The 17964-nt window shown below is 39.5% G+C and overlaps 1 protein-coding gene across 4 annotated transcripts in view; it reads left to right on the forward strand.

The window, feature by feature from the left end:
- Window positions 1-6759: 6759 nt before the first annotated feature.
- Window positions 6760-17964, forward strand: part of slc23a1 (solute carrier family 23 member 1) — a 178461-nt gene continuing 167256 nt past the window's right edge. For 2 of the 4 annotated variants that reach the window (XM_063053422.1, XM_063053425.1), the window contains exon 1: window positions 6760-6918. In XM_063053422.1, coding sequence (XP_062909492.1) covers window positions 6886-6918 — 33 coding nt within the window. In that variant the 5' untranslated portion in view covers window positions 6760-6885. The remainder of the gene's footprint in view (window positions 6919-17964) is intronic. The other 2 variants (XM_063053424.1, XM_063053423.1) reach the window with 2 other exon arrangements.

Here is a 17964-nt window from a genome sequence, read left to right on the forward strand (position 1 = left end):
GATACTTCCAGCTAACAAAGTTAACAAGCTAATAATTTACTTACTTTCAATGATATGCATTTGAATTTAGATAAAATTCTTAAAACATATTTAAAGCTTATACAAATGCTTTCTCTCCAAATTACCAACAATTTCTAAAACACAAAGGATTTTCAAATTATGGAAACAATCCCTGTAAGCTAAAAAGACAAGTTGCAAATGAATGTGTCATCCATCGTAGAAATCAAAGGCAGAGGTTTTTTAATCTTGTTACCCCATCTTTCTGTCATTCCTCTTGTCGTCTCTTCCCCATTCCTAACATGCATGACTGCCCTTGAACATTTATACTGTTTGTTTTTGCCACTTGCATGACTTCACATCCATGTGGTATTTTTTCAGATACCTTTTCACACAGATGGTTTAAAAGCTCCTGGTGGGAGAGATGCCAAACACCCAAAATTAATGCTGTGAAGGCTGACTCTGAGCACACAAATCTCCCAAATATTGATAGATCAGGTATTTGATGTGCTAAGTGATAGTATCAGTCTGGTCTGCAAGCTTCCGTCAGCTAATTAATGTAGCCAGTATTGTCTCTCTTGATGCAGGCCAGTTAACATAACCACATTGTTTTACACTGCATCCCTGGAGCAGCCACCGCTGTTCTGTGGGCTAGCGGTCTGTGCTCAATAAGCAATACTGATTGCTCGCAAAACTCTTTTTTTTAACTTCAGACTGATTATTCCTTGCCAGTTACATTAAAAACTGAATATTGGTTCTTGTTTATGGTAAGAAGCTGAGCAAAGACTATTAGTTGGGCCCTTAATTTACTCCAAACCATCTCTTTTATCCTTGGAAGTGTCGGCTGCTGTGATAGAAAGCTGACCTTGACAAAATGACCCCCAGCCCTGGGCAGTGAATATTAGAAACACAGAAAATCTACAGCACAATACAGGCCCTTTGGCCCACAAAGTTGTTCTGAACAGTCCTTACCTTAGAAATTACCTAGGCTTACCCATAGCCCTCCATTTTTGTAGAAACATAGAAAATCTACATGCCTCCTTTTTCTCCTATTCATCGCATCAGTAGGAGAAAAAGGAGGCATAATGAGCTTGGAATGGTCCAATCAGCTGAAGAGTTGGATGTGGAAATGTACTAGCATGTGGTGACTGCTCTCATCCCGAACCCACAGTTAATGCATTTCCCAAATTTGCATCCAGTTGATTAAATTTCCTGGTTGAAAGTGTTTAGATATTCTATGATCTATGCAAAGCTATGCATAAGGCATACCATGGAGCTTCATCCACAAACATGACAGAACACTAAGATACTGTACCCAAAAGCCAACCTGAACTACTAGTAAAGAGTTTGGTGATGTTCTGCACTTATTAAAACAGTCTAGACAACTTTTAATTTTTCCAAACTATTTTGAAAACCTTTGCATTTTCTTTAAAATTCCTTAAATCAATGCAATACCTTAGTAATATTTGGAAGTTACTAAAACCTAAATCTGTTAGAAATGAGAAAATTGTAAACATCTCAGGAAGCTGAAAAGTAAAATGGAAATGATTATAAAGGACAGAACGAAGTGAATTTTCTGACCTCAAAACATATGCTAATTAATTGTACTCAATATGAGAGAACATCTAAGAGTACCTTTCTTAATAAAACGGAGGACATGTATTTAGGAAACACGAAGAACAGAATTCATTAAAGTTGGTCAAGGTGGAAATTACAAAAAGTACAGATCTAAATAATTACTCATATGTTGCACTAACTTGTCTAATTATCAGACATTTCCATGGTAATATTACTTAAGATGGTGCAATGAAATGTACTTGTTTATGTAATAAGTACATAGCCATGATTCTAATTAAAGTGAGCTTTCTTTTGGAGACAGACCTTGCTGTAGTTGTGAAGATTTAGACTGGTCCTGCACTGATATGAATGTGAAATTTGAACCAGTGATTCATTCCTGTCTCTACATCAATCACGTGATTTCTTTCCCCCAGCACAAGTAGAATCTTTTTTTAAAAAAGCCCATTTACAGTAAGATGCTCCACAGTACATTGAGGACTGGTAATGGCATGAATCTTCAGAAGGAGCTGCTTGAGAGAACCATTCAGTGTCTAGTGGCATTCATGCATTGAAAGCAGGAGAGATGAATGTTTCATTCAGTACAGATTACAACGTGTGAGGAGGAAAATTGAATTGAATAGCTTTTGATGAACAGGGTACAACGGTATATATTTTTGGTTTAATCTTCCATTATATGAACACTTGTGCTTGTATCCACAAGTTCCAGGGCTGCTTGCAAAGAGGCTGGAATGAGCGTGTCAGAGAAAGCAAAGAGCTCCATGAAGCAGAGGGAGGGAGAACAGAGAAATAGTATGGAAGAATATAGGAAGTAGAAGGGGGCCAGGTCACCTTACCCCTGATTCTTGTTACACCACTCAATCAAATCAAGGCTGCCTTTTACCTCAGCACCACCTTCCTGCACTAAGCATTTCCCTTGACTCTCTTAATATCTTGAACTCTATTAGTTTTGTATTGAATAAATTTAGCTTGTGAGCTTCTACTGTTCTCTTAGATACTAAAGTCAAAGATATATTAGCCTTGGGCACACAGGTTGGTGTGGTGAAGTGGGATCGACATTTTTGTCTTCCTGCTGTGCTTAAGATCACTGATCTTCAAACAGCACTTCCCTCTTGACTTTATACATCCCACCTCATTATTATTCCATTTTATGGTCTCTCAGCCCTTGTTAGCCGCCAGTCTTATTCTATGGAGTTTGTGCCATGACCAGAGAAGCAAAACAATTTGGGTTGGTATGCTTTGGAGAGTGAGGTGTATTCTTATTGAAACATATAAGATTCTACAGAAGCACGACATATACGTATAGGGATGTTTTCATTGAGAACTTCTTGAATGATGTTTCAAGATATGGGGCTGTTCATTTAATTCCTGGAATTTTCTATTTTATAGGATCTCAATCTTATCTTTCACAAGTCTTTAAAGTATTTAGATAATAAACACCGATAATGTGGATTTTAGAAAATGAATGAAACAATATAATAGGCTGTAATTTAGAAGGAATGTAAGGATAAATACATTTCACCCACAGGGTGGTGGAGAACAAAGGCATGTTAGGTGCAGAAAATCTCATTGAATTTTAAACTTCCTTGGACATATAAGAGTTGCTGCAGCCAAGAAATTTACCAAGAGCTGGAAAATTAGATTAGGCTGATAGCTCTTCCTTGGCTGGCAATGATGGACCTGGTCTCATTCTCTGTGCTTTAGGTTTCAGTGATTCAATAATACAGCAGCATACATGAGTGAATAAATGAGAATGCAGGCTTCATCAGTTTTATAAATTCACAGAGCAACCTGAGCACCAACAAAGCAATAAATTAATGAAGCATTGGGCACCATCGAATGGATAAATTAATGGAGTAGGAGGCTTCAGTCAATCCATAAATTCTAAGAGGAGTGGGCATGCTAAGAAATCAATAAATTATTAGCACTGCAAGTAGCAGTAAAAATTGAATCAATGGAGCAGCAAACACACAGCATTAATAAATGGCCCACCAAAACTAAATAAAGGTAAGAAAGTAAAGAAACCAATAACACCTCAGCAGCAATGCTGACAGATCTGTGCCGGTCTCATCTGCAACTCACTACTGAAATAAATTTTGAATATATTTTATGCAATAATAATCTAAAATAATTTTGTATTTGAACTTCTTACAAACATAATTAAGCAGTTGGTATTCTATATTATATACAGATTCGGTATGGATCAAGTAGAGTTGGACCCAGGCCTATAATTGAACTGACTAGTTGTGGGTCCTTTCCACCTGCAGGATGCAGAGGACTGATGGAGATAACATTTCACACTCCAGAGGCACCCAGCAAGTCATAGTGGGACTGCAGCAGTGAATAGGTCATATGTGACATGCCACTGAACTTCCTCCATGCAACCTTTATTAATCAAAGTATTGAGTATAAGAGCTGGAATGTTATGAAGAGGTTGTATAAGGCTTTGGTGAGGCCGAATCTGGAGTATTGTATTCAGTTTTGGTCACCAAATTACAGGAAGGATATTAATAAGTTTGAAAGAGTGCAGAGAAGGTTTACAAGGATGAAGCCAGGACTTGAGAAACTCAGTTACAGAGAAAGATTGAATAGGTTAGGACTTTATTCCCTGGAGCATAGAAGAATGAGGGGAGATTTGATGGAGGTATATAAAATTATGATGGGTATAGATAGAGTGAATGCAAGCAGGCTTTTTCCACTGAGGCAAGGGGAGAAAAAAACCAGAGGACATGGGTTAAGGGTGAGGGGGGAAAAGTTTAAAGGGAACATTAGGGGGGGCTTCTTCACACACTGAGTGGTGGGAGTGTGTAATGAGCTGCCAGACGAGGTGGTAAATGCAGGTTCTTTTTTAACATTTAAGAATAAATTGGACAGATACATGGATGGGAGGTGTATGGAGGGATATGGTCCGTGTGCAGGTCAGTGGGACTAGGCAGAAAATGGTTCAGCACAGCCAAGAAGGGCCAAAAGGCCTGTTTCTGTGCTGTAGTTTTTCTATGGTTTCTATGGTTTCTAACAATCCAAGAGCCTTTGGTGGGAAGCAAAGTTGGGCATGGAGCTGTGCTGACTGAAAGACCTTTTCTTTTAAACAAGCTTCATATTTCTGAAATTCATTTAAATATTGCCAAGACTGCTATAATTTTAAAATGCTGTTTTAAAGAGAAATATAAAATTAATCAAAACACTTTTTAAGATCAGAAAGTCATGATAATCCTTAAAGCAAATTAAATAGGAAACAAGTAATACAGAGATGGCACCAGTTCCTTCAGTGATAGGCAGCCTTCTTCATTATATCTTGTTTAAATGGTATGCAGTATCTCTCAATACATTGAAATCTTCTGTCATGTCCAGTGGTCTGATATGTGCTGTATCTTCAACAGATCTCTGACTTGTAGCAGAGGCAGGTCCATTGCATCTCAGTTGCAATGCTGTGACTGTCTACTTTTCACTGCCTCCTGTTACACTCCTGTACTTTCTTTACACTTCTGGTTCTAGCAGTTTTCTGCTGCTGGGCATGGAGTTCTTATTTGCCTACATGTCTTGGCAGATTATTGCTTATTGTCTTTGTTCTGGGGTATTATGAATGATATGGGTGCTCAGATAAGGGACTGACTGTGATAATGTGGTATTCTTCAGCTGTCAAATTTATTGCCTTCTGTGGTCTTTCACAGAAGAGAAGAGAAGAGAAGAGTGATGCTATGTTATTAGGTGATTAATATGCTAGTCCTAGGAGAATCTGACAAGTTGTTTGATGTAAACTTTGGCTGTGGTCAGTACATCAGAAATATCATATCACGCAAGCTGTTCTTTCAGCTTGATTGGTGATGAGTGGCATTCTGTAAGAAATCTATCTCCCAAAAATGTGGAAAATAATCATTTGTCACCAGTTATATCTAGATGGAATAGATTTTTTTCCTGGATCTATTTGGTAGTTCATTTAGTTGGCTCCTGTCTAAAGATCAGCAAGACAGAACATAATTTCAATTCTTACAGGAGCTCCTGTGTTTTAAATTTCAGTGCAGCTTTCACGCCAACATCTTGGAATACTGAGGAACAGAAGCTTAGAATGGGATTAGGGGTCACAGGAATTAAAGTTTTTCAGGGATAAAAGTCTAAAGTTATCATTGGGTTTTCAAACTGAATCTGTAGGATCGAAGCTGGCGAATATTGTGTCATAAAAAGCAATTGGTGTGATATTCTTGATATAGCTGATATATCCAGCTGTTACATCACTGATAAATGTCAGAAGGATTAATAACCATCCTGATGTCAAAAGAGCATAGACCAACACCTGAATTCTAACAGTTTCTTCATTGTAATTATAAATTAATTACATAGCAGACTGGTATAGTTGATCAAATATTAGGTGAAAAACTCAGTTTACTAGTTAGTAAGGAGAATTATCTCAAAATTATAAAGAAATAAAATGTCTGACTCTCAGATGATTCCTATCACAGGTCCATTGGGAGTGAAAGGCCTTTACTCAGTGAATTAAGTGTTCAAACATTGCATTTTCCTAAGTAACTGATCCCTCTCAGTGTAATCCCAATCAGTGTTTTATATCTTTCCTACAATGTACACAGTACTGCAGAGTACTCTCAATGTTGTTGAACCATTGTTTTATAACGTTGTAGTTTAACCTTTCTGTTCTTCTAATTTATGTCTTGACTAAAGAAGGGAAGCATCTGCTTTCTTCTCCACATTGTCTACCTGTACTACCACCTTCACTTGCACATGTACATGAGGGTCTCTCTGACCCTTCGATTCTCTTGAACTCTACCATTCATTGCTTGTGTCCTACCCTTATTAATCCTCCCAGAGTGCACCACCTTGCATCTATCAGAAATAAATACTATATCCTTATCTTACCAAATTCTAGTCTTTTAAAAATTCTTTTTATATTCCATAATGAGTGATAAGGGCAAAAAATCGTATGCATATTTCAGGAACCAGTAAAGGTAGTTGTGCTTCTTTAGCTTGTAATTTCTTGAACACAACAAAAGGCCTAATGTGGCCATAAATATGTGCATCAGCTACACAGAGTGCAGTTGATGCATATCTTTGTGATAAAAGACTTATCCAAAGATAATTTTGGTTATAGTTTCACTTTGTTGTACAAGATCTCCCAGTCCATCGGTTAAAGTCCTTCACACTATTTCAAAAATCATTAACTTATTCAGTCTTTCTTATTATTGAGTGTGCTGACAAGTGACTTGAAGAGTCAATGTTTCCAGACTTTCAAGTGAAACCTAGTGGTCCCTCTGTGACTTTATTTGTGTTTCATTTTGAGAAGGATAGAGATTAAAAAAGAAAATGAAAAATATTTCAGAAACAAGTCAACAAAAGGTAAAATATTTGAAAATTTTATCATGAATTTGGTTAACTTGTTTAGAAATACAATGATGAGTCATGTGTAAACTTAGAAACTTCAGATCTGGTGCCTTTAGAATTACAAATATGTATTATCCCTGTTACATTGAAAAATAACTTGAAGTTAAATGCAATTTCAAAATTACAGGTTTAAAAAAGACAAGGTAATTTATGACTTTGAGTATGAAACTGTAACTGGAAGATCAATACTTATTTCTAATGGAAACAATTTAGATTGTCAGAGCTCATTACTATCACATTTTATAGACACAGAAAAAGAAAAGATAAATCTTTGCTGCTGTGGTTCAAAAGGATGTATAGATTCCTACTTAGTGGAAATCATCTCGTTGCCACACGTCAATTATTTAAGACTATTTTGTTTTTCATTACATTTTTCAAGTGCTCGAATTTTCCCACATCTTTCACAATTAAGTGTTTAGTATGAAAAAATTATTAAATATACAAAGTAATTCTCATGGATTAACAACATAGCAATCAAAATGACTGAAGGTTTAAGTAGTTCCCTATTTTAAGGACTAATGGTGCCTTATTTATTTTGTCAACATTAGTAAAAATTAAACAAATTTAACCCCAGATTTTACACTGAAGATAGCAGCGAAGACACCAAAACCCATAAAAATTAATGAGGAAACGGGGCAGCAACTTTAATACATCAGCAATCATTAAGAAGCTGCAATAAAGTTGCTTTGTTTCTCTAGATATTGCAACCAAATAATTATCTTGGTAAGACATTTTCTACTGAACAATTTAGAACAGGACAGAATGGCTAATTCTAGGTGATAAATACTGACTATACTCAAAAAACTTCCTAGGTAAAATTTTAATATAGTAATAAATCCTACAGTAATATAGTACTTAATATAGTAATAAATCCTTCTCAATCACTTAATATCAGTTGTTGCAAGTATTTTCCTTTACATTAAAAAATAATGTTTTCTATGCCACTTTTATCATTATTTTGTCTTTGCCTTTCTATTTATTTCATCTTTTTCTGTATGATCTAGCATTGTTGACCATTTTAATTTATGAATGCTGAAACAAGGTCTATGGGAATCAATACAGTTTCTACAGTCTGACTGATTAAGGATGTGCAGCAGTGTTCCCTGGTCAAATAAATCGTAGATACCTTTAGGGACTGCTGTATTATCTTGGCTTTTTAACTCTCAGTAGATTCCAGCACAATCATCTATATGAAGTCAATGTACAAGTTCAAGTATAATAAACTTCTGCCAGTGATGTCAAAATCTGGGCTGTGTTAGAAGATGAATTTCCTAGGTTTATTTACTGAAAACTTACATACTTTAATACAATTTCCCCCGGGATCAATAAAGTATGACTATGACTATGACTAATGTAAACACTTGTTATTTTTGTTAATAATTGGATTCACACTATTAAACTTTAGACTTTAATTGACCGAAGACTCAAAAACTATTTTTATAGAAGTTCCAAAATACTCGAATTAAAGCCAAAATTGGCTTATAGTTAATGTGATGGATGGTTGTGGTCATGTAAAGAAATGAAGGAAAGAGAATGATAATCAGGTTACAAGGTGACTGGCAACTGTGCTGGACAAAAAAGGCTTTTTGTTCCCTATGCATTGTGAAAGATGGAAGGGAAACTCATTTTAGGTGCACACCAGAGTTTAGTAATAAACCTAGGTCAATTTCTGTTGGTTATGGTTACTTCGATAACTGTGAGTTACTAAGATAGTGTGTGCTACTGAGCTGGTTCAAAAAGTATTACAATTTTAAACTTTGAAGCTGTGGGTCTGTTTTAAAATTGTGCACCTTCATATGGCAAACCTCCATGGAACAAATTTACAGTGTTGTTGATTTATAGTAACTGATTATTTTGATGACAAACCAGATGATTGCAGAACTAGAGATTGATTACATAGTCTGAGTTAGCAAACATGTATTGCTTGGACTTGAAACAACTAATTAACAGGAGCAATAACATGTTCGCAAGGTTGGATGTGTGCCTACTCAATTCTGAAATAAGTCTGGCCTAGACCTTAAACTTGTTCAGTTCCATGCTCTTGTTCACAACTGATATGGTAAATGATGTTGATTTATGGGGTGGGAAGGATAGGAGGCTGATGGTCAGTACTGTTAGTATCACATTACATAATATTATCAGTCCTGTTAAAGAATATACAAATAATTGATAAATGATTATCAAGATACTTTACTTTATACTTTATTGTCGCCAAACAATTGATACTGGAACGTACAATCATCACAGCGATATTTGATTCTGTGCTTCCCACTCCCTGGATTACAAATTGATAGTAAATATTAAAAATTTAAATTATAAATCATAAATAGAAAATAGAAAAATGGAAAGTAAGGTAGTGCAAAATAAAACGAGATGCAGGTCTGGATATTTGGAGGGTACGGCTCAGATCCGGGTCAGGATTCATTCAGCAGTCTTATCACAGTTGGAAAGAAACTGTTCCCAAATCTGGCCGTACGAGTCTTCAAGCTCCTGAGCCTTCTCCTGGAGGGAAGAGGGACGAAAAGTGTGTTGGCTGGGTGGGTCATATCCTTGATTATCCTGGCAGCACTGCTCCGACAGCGTGCGGTGTAAAGTGAGTCCAAGGATGGAAGATTGGTTTGTGTGATGTGCTGTGCCCTGTTTACGATCTTCTGCAGCTTCTTCTGGTCTTGGACAGGACAACTTCCATACCAGGTTGTGATGCACCCTAGAAGAATGCTTTCTACGGTGCAGCTATAAAAATTGGTGAGGGTTTTAGGGGACAGGCCAAATTTCTTCAGTTTTCTCAGGAAGTAAAGGTACCGGTGGGCCTTCTTGGCAGTGGACTCTGCTTGGTTGGACCAAGTCAGGTAATTTGTGATACAGGTGTCCCCCTTTTTTCGAACATTCACTTTACGAAACCTCACTGTTACGAAAGACCTACATTAGTACCCTATTTTTGCTTTCAGAAGGTGTTTTCACTGTTACGAAAAAGAAATTCAGCACGCGATAATAGGCAGCGCGCCCCGAGCAGCCGCTCTGCCCCGGATTCTCGCCGGCATTGCTTAAACACGAGCCTGTGAGCAGCCCTTTGCAAGATGAGTTTTATGGTATCGGAAAAGCCTGAAAGAGCTTGTAAGAGTGTTACACTGACGGTAAAACTAGACATAATTAAGCGTTTTGATCATGGTGAACGAAGTAAGGACAACGTGAGTTTGGCTTGTGGAAGTTGACGAAGATGATGTTGAAGAGGTTTTGGCATCCCCTCACCAAGAACTGACAGATGAAGAGCTGATGCAATTGGAAGAAAAAAGGATAATAATCGAATCCGAATGAGTAATGATAAAGTACGACTTTAATTTTGAAAGGGTACATAGGTTTAGGGGATATTTGCAGAATGGTTTGAGTCCTTATTAAGGAACTGTGTGATAGAAAAATACGCGAGGCTCAGCAGTCAAGCAAGCCTTCCACATCAGCCACAGCAGATGACGAACCTTGGCCTTCGACATCAAGGCGGGCAGAGATAGAAGAAGATGAGCTGCCTGCTCTAATGGAAACAGGCGACGAGATGACACCCCAGTGTCCCACCACCCCAACCCCCAGGCCACGGAGAGATACTGATTTGCGGAGAATGCAACGGTAGCCGGGACGCACACAGAACATCTTTAAGAAAAAAGCGGAAATAAGCATACTAGTTAATTAGGTGCCGCCGACATGTAATTGTCGGCCCAGATCAGAAACGACGCAATCGGAAATCGGCGCTGATCTGGGCCGACAATTACGGGCGGCACCTAATTAATTAGCATGTTTGTTTCAGCTTTTTACTTAAATATGTGCCATGTACCTTCGGGCTACCGCTGGACCCCTGCGTTCTTCGTGGCAACGTATCGCTCAGCGGCCTGGAGGGTGGGGGGCCACTGCACCACCCAGACTCCGACGACTCAGTCTAACACACCATCATCAGTGTGCTCGTGCTGTCCCGATTCCGATGAGTGATACTACACTGTACATACATTATTTCTACTTTATATTGGCTGTGTATTTTTACGTGTTATTAGGTATGATTTGGCAGCTTCATAGCTTAAAGGTTACTGGAGAGCACTTGCCAACAGCGCTTGGTGAGATTTTCTGCCGATGACGCTTGCGTGAGATTTTCGCTCCGGAGAATAGTTCAGTAATAATTGTGGAAAAGTATTTCTGCTTTATATAGGCTGTGTATTTATCATATCATTCTTGTTTTTACTATATGTTACTGTTATTTTAGGTTTTATGTGTTATTTGGCATGATTTGGTAGGTTATTTTTGGGTCTGCGAACACTCACAAAATTTTCCCATATAAATAAATGGTAATTTATGACATTTCGGCTTACGAATCGTTTCATAGGAACGTTCTACCTTCAGATGGTGGGGAAAACCCGTATTGACCCCGAGGAACTTAAAGCTTTTGACCTGTTCCACTTGCGCACCACCGATGTAAATTGGGTCATGCGGTCCGCTACTCCTTCTGAAGTCAACAACCCATTCCTTCGTCTTGCTGACATTGAAGGATTGGTTATTGTCTTCGAACCATGCCACCAGGTTCTTAATTTCCTCTCTGTACTCAAACTCATCATTACCCGAGATACGGCCTACAATTGTTGTGTCATCAGCAAACTCATATATTGAGTTCGATGGAAACTTGGCTAAACAATCATGGGTGTACAGTGAGGACAGCAGGGGGCTGAGTACACAGCCTTGTGGGGCACCAGTGCTCAGAGTGATTGTAGCGGAGAGTTTATCCCCTATTTTTACAGCCTGGGTCCTGTCTGTTAGGAAGTTGAAGATCCAGCTACAGGCCCAGGTTCCGGAGCTTAGGAATCAGTTTATTTGGAATGATGGTATTAAAGGCAGAGCTGTAGTCAATGAAAAGGAGCCTTATGTATGCGTCTTTATTCTCCATTTGTTCTAAGGAGGAATGTAGGGCCAGAGAGATGGCATCTGTCATTGACCTGTTGCTCAGGTAGGCGAATCGCAAAGCGTTGAGGTTGACCGGTAGGCTGTGGTTGATGTGTACTATAACCAATCGCTCGAAGCACGTCATAGCAATTGATGTCAGAGCCACAGGTCGATAGTCATTCAGGCATGCCACACTCCAGCTAGCTTGCTTGCACAGGCCCGGAGAACCCGTCCCGGACGCCATCTGTGCCCGTCGCCTTCCTTGGATTTATCTTCAGGAAGGCTCTTCTAATGTCCTCCTCGGTGACGATGAATCTCGATGCCAGCAGGTCTGGTTCATCCGGAGGGAGCGGGATGCTCCTCTTCTGTTCGAATCTTGCAGAGAATACATTAAGTTCATCAGGGAGAGAAGCACCACAGTTATTGATATTCCCAGATACTAGATAACTCTGAGGTATTGCATCTTTGAGTAGTAATTTGGAGAAAAACAGAGAGATGCAGAGGAGCAAATAGACATGGGAGTTAAATGCATATAACATTTAAATGTTGTAATACAAGTCAGTAACAAAAACAAAAGCAAGTATGGGGTAGTATCTCTGGGAAGAATAAATTTAAAAAGTAGAGAAGTTTTATGTTAAGCTTCAGTGGAACTTTGTGTGGATCATGTTTGAATGGTTTGATACTCAATTAGTTGTCATACAGGGATATTTCATGATGATAAATGCTGGCAGTTCGTACCATTTGAATTGACATATTATTGAATGCAGAAGCCCAGAGCTTACTGAAATGCTTACTGTCTGTTGTGTATGTGGCCTGTTTACACAACTATATTATTAATAAAAACGCTGGAGACGGGAACTAAGTTTTATGGTTCTTTACTGGTAGAGTCTGAACTTGACACACACATACAGATCAATACGCACCTAATAGCGCATGCAACGACATGTTATTAAAACATAAAGTAGTCCCTTATTATAATGGAGGCTATACAGTACACTCCTCCTCTTTTATTTTAATTGTGTATCAACTGTTTTTTTACTGAGTCACAATGCTAAACAAACATGTTTACCCTTAACATACAAACGCCTACCATTTGTTTACAAATTATAAACAAGTAACTTAATAATATCAAATTATAACAAGCCTTCTTTTTTTCCCCTTTTTTTACTTTTGGTCTAAGACCCATTTAGAACTCAAGTCTCCTGGGGGGTCTTCTCTGCCTCTCCAGGTAATGTCAGTCCTGAAACGTTTGCTTTGGGGAATGAGTCTCCACAGGTACATCAGGTGGGTCTTCAGCACTGATGACAGGCTTATCTGTAGATGAGGCTGATATGGTCACACCAGGAGTGTTTGCTTCTATGTCAGGGGAGTCCAGGCAAGGTGTTGTTGAGTTTTTCACCTGAGCATCCAGGATTTGGTCCACATGACGTCTCCATTTGTCCTCTCCCACCTGGACTCTATATCAGTGGCCTGTTTTTGTGGAAATTGTGCCCAGTTGCCACTTTTCAGTCTGGTAATCACGTGCCAGAACTGACTGTTCCACACTGAAGCTCCGTGTTGACTTAGCATTCAAGTGTTTGAACTGTCTGTTCTCCATATTACGGCGTACATCTGGTTTGAGAAGATCCATGTGGGACCTCAGGTTCCTGTTCAGAAACATCTTCACTGGAGTCTGATTAGTGGTTGCATGTATTGCATTATGATATGCAAGGAGGAAGTTGTCTATCTTGTGTTGCTGTGGTCGATTTTTGCTGTCCATTGCCTTGATGGCTTTCTTGAATGTCTGCACAAATCTTTCTGCCAAACCATTTGTGGATGGATGGTAAGGGGCAGACGTAAGGTGTTTGATTCCATTGTTCTTCACAAAACTTTGGAATTTTTCAGAGACAAATTGTTGTCCATTGTCTGTGCAGATTTGTGCTGGTATGCCATTCCTGGTGAACATGGTCCTCAGAACTGTAATGGTCTTTTCTGATGTGGTTGTCTTTATTTTGATGACCTCTGGCCATTTAGAATGTGCATCGACGGTGATTAAAAAGATAGAGTCCATGAATGGTCCAGCAAAGTTGATGTGCACTCGTTGTCATGGTGATGAGGGCCACTCCCATGGATGGAGAGGGGCTTGTGGTGGTGTTTCCTGGATCTTTTGACATCCAGAGCAGTTCTTGGTCAAGTCCTCAATCTGTTTATCGATTCCCAGCCACCACAAAGAGGCACGGGCAAGACTTCTTATCTTCACGGTACCCAGGTGCCCCTCGTGCAGTTCCTCCAGCACTCTGGTGCGTAGCTTGGGAGGAATCACAACTCGTAAGCCACGCATTAGAGTTCCCCGACAAATTGACAACTGCTCCTTCTTCGCTGAGAAGGCTGGAAACAGCGTGATACCTCGCGCTGGCCATCCCTTAACCATGATGTCATACACTTTTGGAAACATAGGGCCATTGCATGTTTCTCTTTCAATGAGGCTGTTTGTCACTGGTAGTTGTTCAACTACTGTTGTGTGAAAGACCTCTACTGAATCCATTTATGTAGTTATCTCTGAAGTCAGCAGTGGTAAATGTGACAAACCATCTGCGTTGCCATGTTGCTTGGTCCCCTTGTGTTCAATGTCATACCTGTGACCTCCTAAGAAAAGAGAACATCACTGCAGCCCTTGTGCTGTCATCACTGGAACGCATGTCCTTGGGTTGAAGATTGACACGAGAGGCTGATGGTCAGTCAACAGGGTAAACTGTTGACCATACAGGTAGTGACTGAATTTCTTGACTCGCCACACAAGGCTCTGTCAATCTGTGTGTAGTTGCTTTCAGCTGAAGTTAGCATTCTTGAGGCAAAGACTATTGGTCTTTCTGAGTCATTTGGAAACTTGTGCGATAACACAGCTCCTATCCCATGGGGCGAGGCATCACAAGCCAGTCGGATTGGTAAGGAGGGGTCAAAGTGTGTGAGCACCCCTTGTGAAGTTATGAAGGTTTTAGTTTCTTGAGACGTATTCTCACAGCTCTCATTCCTCGTGTTTCCATTGTGTCCCTGTCTGTAATAATGCATTTAGGGGGTGTAGGACTGTGGATAGGTTAGGCAAGAACTTGTGGTAATAGTTCACTAGTCCAAGATATGCTCTCAGCTGAGACACATTTTCAGGTGGTGGTGCCTTAAGCACCGCTTCTATCTTGTTTTGAGATGTGTAGCCATCCTTGTTGATCGCATGCCCACAGTATGAGATTTCCTTTTTGAAAAACTCACATATCTGCTCTGAGCCCATATTCTTGTAACCTGGTGAGCACTTGTTCAAGGTTAGAAAGACGTTCCTCGTCATCTTTGCCGGTGACAATGATGTCATCCAGGTAACACTGCGTCCCTGGAATCCCCTGCAGGACCTGGTCCATTGCCCTTTACCAGATTGCAGGAGCTGATGCTATCCCAAACACCAACCTGTTGTACTGGTAAAGTCCTTTGTGTGCATTTATTGTCAGGTATTTCTTGGATGCTTCATCGATTTCTATTTGGAGATAAGCCTGGGCCAAATCGTTTGTGTGAAATGTTCCCCTCCTGACAGGGAAGAAAAGATGTCCTCAATACAAGGTAAAGGATACTGTACTGTGCGGAGAACTGGGTTAACCGTCACTTTAAAGTCTCCACAAATGTGCACCTTGCTTAGTTTTCCTGGTTTTGTGCTGGAGATATTCTTCGTCACTGGAACAATAGGCGTGGCCCATTCACTCCAATCCACCTTTGACAGGACCCCAGTCTGCTCCAGAGTTTTCAGCTCTGCCTCTACTGTAGGACGGATTGCATATGGCCACTGGCCTGGCTTTGTGAAATTTTGAACATGCACTTTCCTCAATCTCAATCTTTGCCTTCATGCCCTGAAGTGTTCCTATTCCTTTTATGAACACTTCCTCAGAGTCAGCAAGTATTTGTGACAGTCTCTCAGATGTAGCCTTGCTGCCCTCCTTTGCTGACACAACTAGTGCCTTGATGGTGTGCCAATCCAACTGGATTTTCCTGAGCTATTCACATCCCAGCAACGGTGGTCCTCCATTTTTCAGTACATAGAGGTTCAGCTGCTGTGTTTTGTATCCGTAGGTCACTGTCACTCTAATTTTACCTTTGGGATTCACTCTCTGTCCTGTGTAAGTCCTTAGCAGCAGTTTAGTTCGTTTCAGAGGTATATGAGAAAACAGTCATTTGTAGTCATGTACAGAGATTACTGTTAAAGCTGAGCCTGTGTCCAACTCCATTTTCAATCTCACGCCTGTCACTTGTGGAGTGATCCATATTACTCTTGGATCATCTGTCTCTTTCTCTCTGTGAAGTTGCAGACAAGACAATTCACTTTCGTCTGAGTCATTTTCATCAGAACTGCTTTCTTTCATTTTGTGTACATTGTTGTATTTTCCTTTCTGGGTTTTTTGTTTCTTTGTATTTTGTCCTTTTTCTGCTGTTTACTAACTTTGCATACCCTGCCAATGTGGCTCTGTTTGCCACAGTTTCTGCATTCTTTGTCTTTAAACCAGCAGATCACAGGGTCACATGACATGTTCCCTCAACGGTAACATTTCTTTCCTTCATTTTTGTTCAGTGACATTTTATTTGTAGCATATTCCAGAGATTTTTGTTATATCTCTGAAGCACCCCGTGATGCTATTTCCAATGATATTGCAATGTTCAGTGCCTTCTCTAATGTAAGGTCTTTTTCACACAGGAGCTGCTTCTGTGTGGTTTCACAGTGCATGCCACACACTAACCTGTCCCCCAATGCGTCCGAAAGACCAGCTCCAAATTGACAATGTTCTGATAATTTGCGCAGTTCAGTACAATATTCAAAAAACTGTTTTCATTTTTGCTCTGACTCCTTTTATGAAATTTAAATCTTTCAGCAATGACCAGTGGTTTGGGGTTTAAGTGCTGTTGGAGGGTGTCTGCTATTTGCTTGAATGCTTTGTCAGCTGGCTTTTCAGGGGTTAACAAGCTCCTTAGCAGCCCATATGTTTTTGCGCCCATAACACAGAGTAATACGCGGGCTTTCTTTTCATCATCAACATCATTAGCATCACAATATAACTCCACTCTTTCAATGGAAGTTACCCAGTCTTCAATGTCACTATCAAATGCTGTAATGGTTCCAATCATTGCCATCTTTGTTATGCTAATTCAGTCCCGTTTTCCCTTGTTTTTTTTTAGCTAGCTGCTTGCAGTCACTGCACATTCCACTTGACTCACGTGTCCTTTTTGTTAGTGCAACAAGCGCACTCTGTCTAGATGCGTGTTTCGCTCCTTTTCATCTCCTTTCTCTCTCTTCTCCTCTGAGTGTTGTTATCAATTAAAACACAGCATTCGGATAAGATGTAGGCTCATAATTCTCGTCGCCAACTTGTTGTGTATGTGGCCTGTTTACACAACTATGGTATTAATAAAAATGCTAGAGACGGGAACTAAATTTCCTGGTTCTTTACTGGTAGAATCTGAACTTGACACACACATACAGATCAATACGCGCCTAATAGCGCATGCAACGACGTGTTACTAAAACATAATGTAGTCCCTTGTTATAATGTAGGCTATGCGGTACACTGTCAAACAATGTGTTCTATCACTGGATGCATTCATTGTCATTCCTCAGTTTGGATGAGAGCCCCCAGCACTTGTGGAAGAGAAAGTGCTTCTTACATCTTGTGCCAGGTCATAAGCAGTGTAGGTTTCCATTGGCAATAAAACAAAAAAAATACAAGAATACAAATTTATTTTTAATCTTGTTATCTATGTTTATTTATATATTTTAGATAATTTAGCATTTTATTTTCAAATGTCTGTAAGCTATTCCAAGTTTATAATAGTTTTGATAGCATGCAAAACTGGAGATGGCAATTTGCAAGCCAATGGAGCTTTAATGTGGATTTTGCGACTGCTTCTTCAGCACACTGATGAAGTTGTCATCCTGGTCATGCTTTGTGGCGGCTTTCCAAATCTGGATCAGGTATGTAGATCCATGGGAGGTGTTAGTTAGAATTCCAGAACAAAATATGGTTTATCATGGGAAGGATATAGAAGCACTGGAAAGAATGTACAATAGATTGATTTTAACTG

Source organism: Mobula hypostoma, chromosome 7 (assembly GCF_963921235.1).
Source record: "Mobula hypostoma chromosome 7, sMobHyp1.1, whole genome shotgun sequence".
NCBI lineage: Eukaryota > Metazoa > Chordata > Chondrichthyes > Myliobatiformes > Myliobatidae > Mobula > Mobula hypostoma.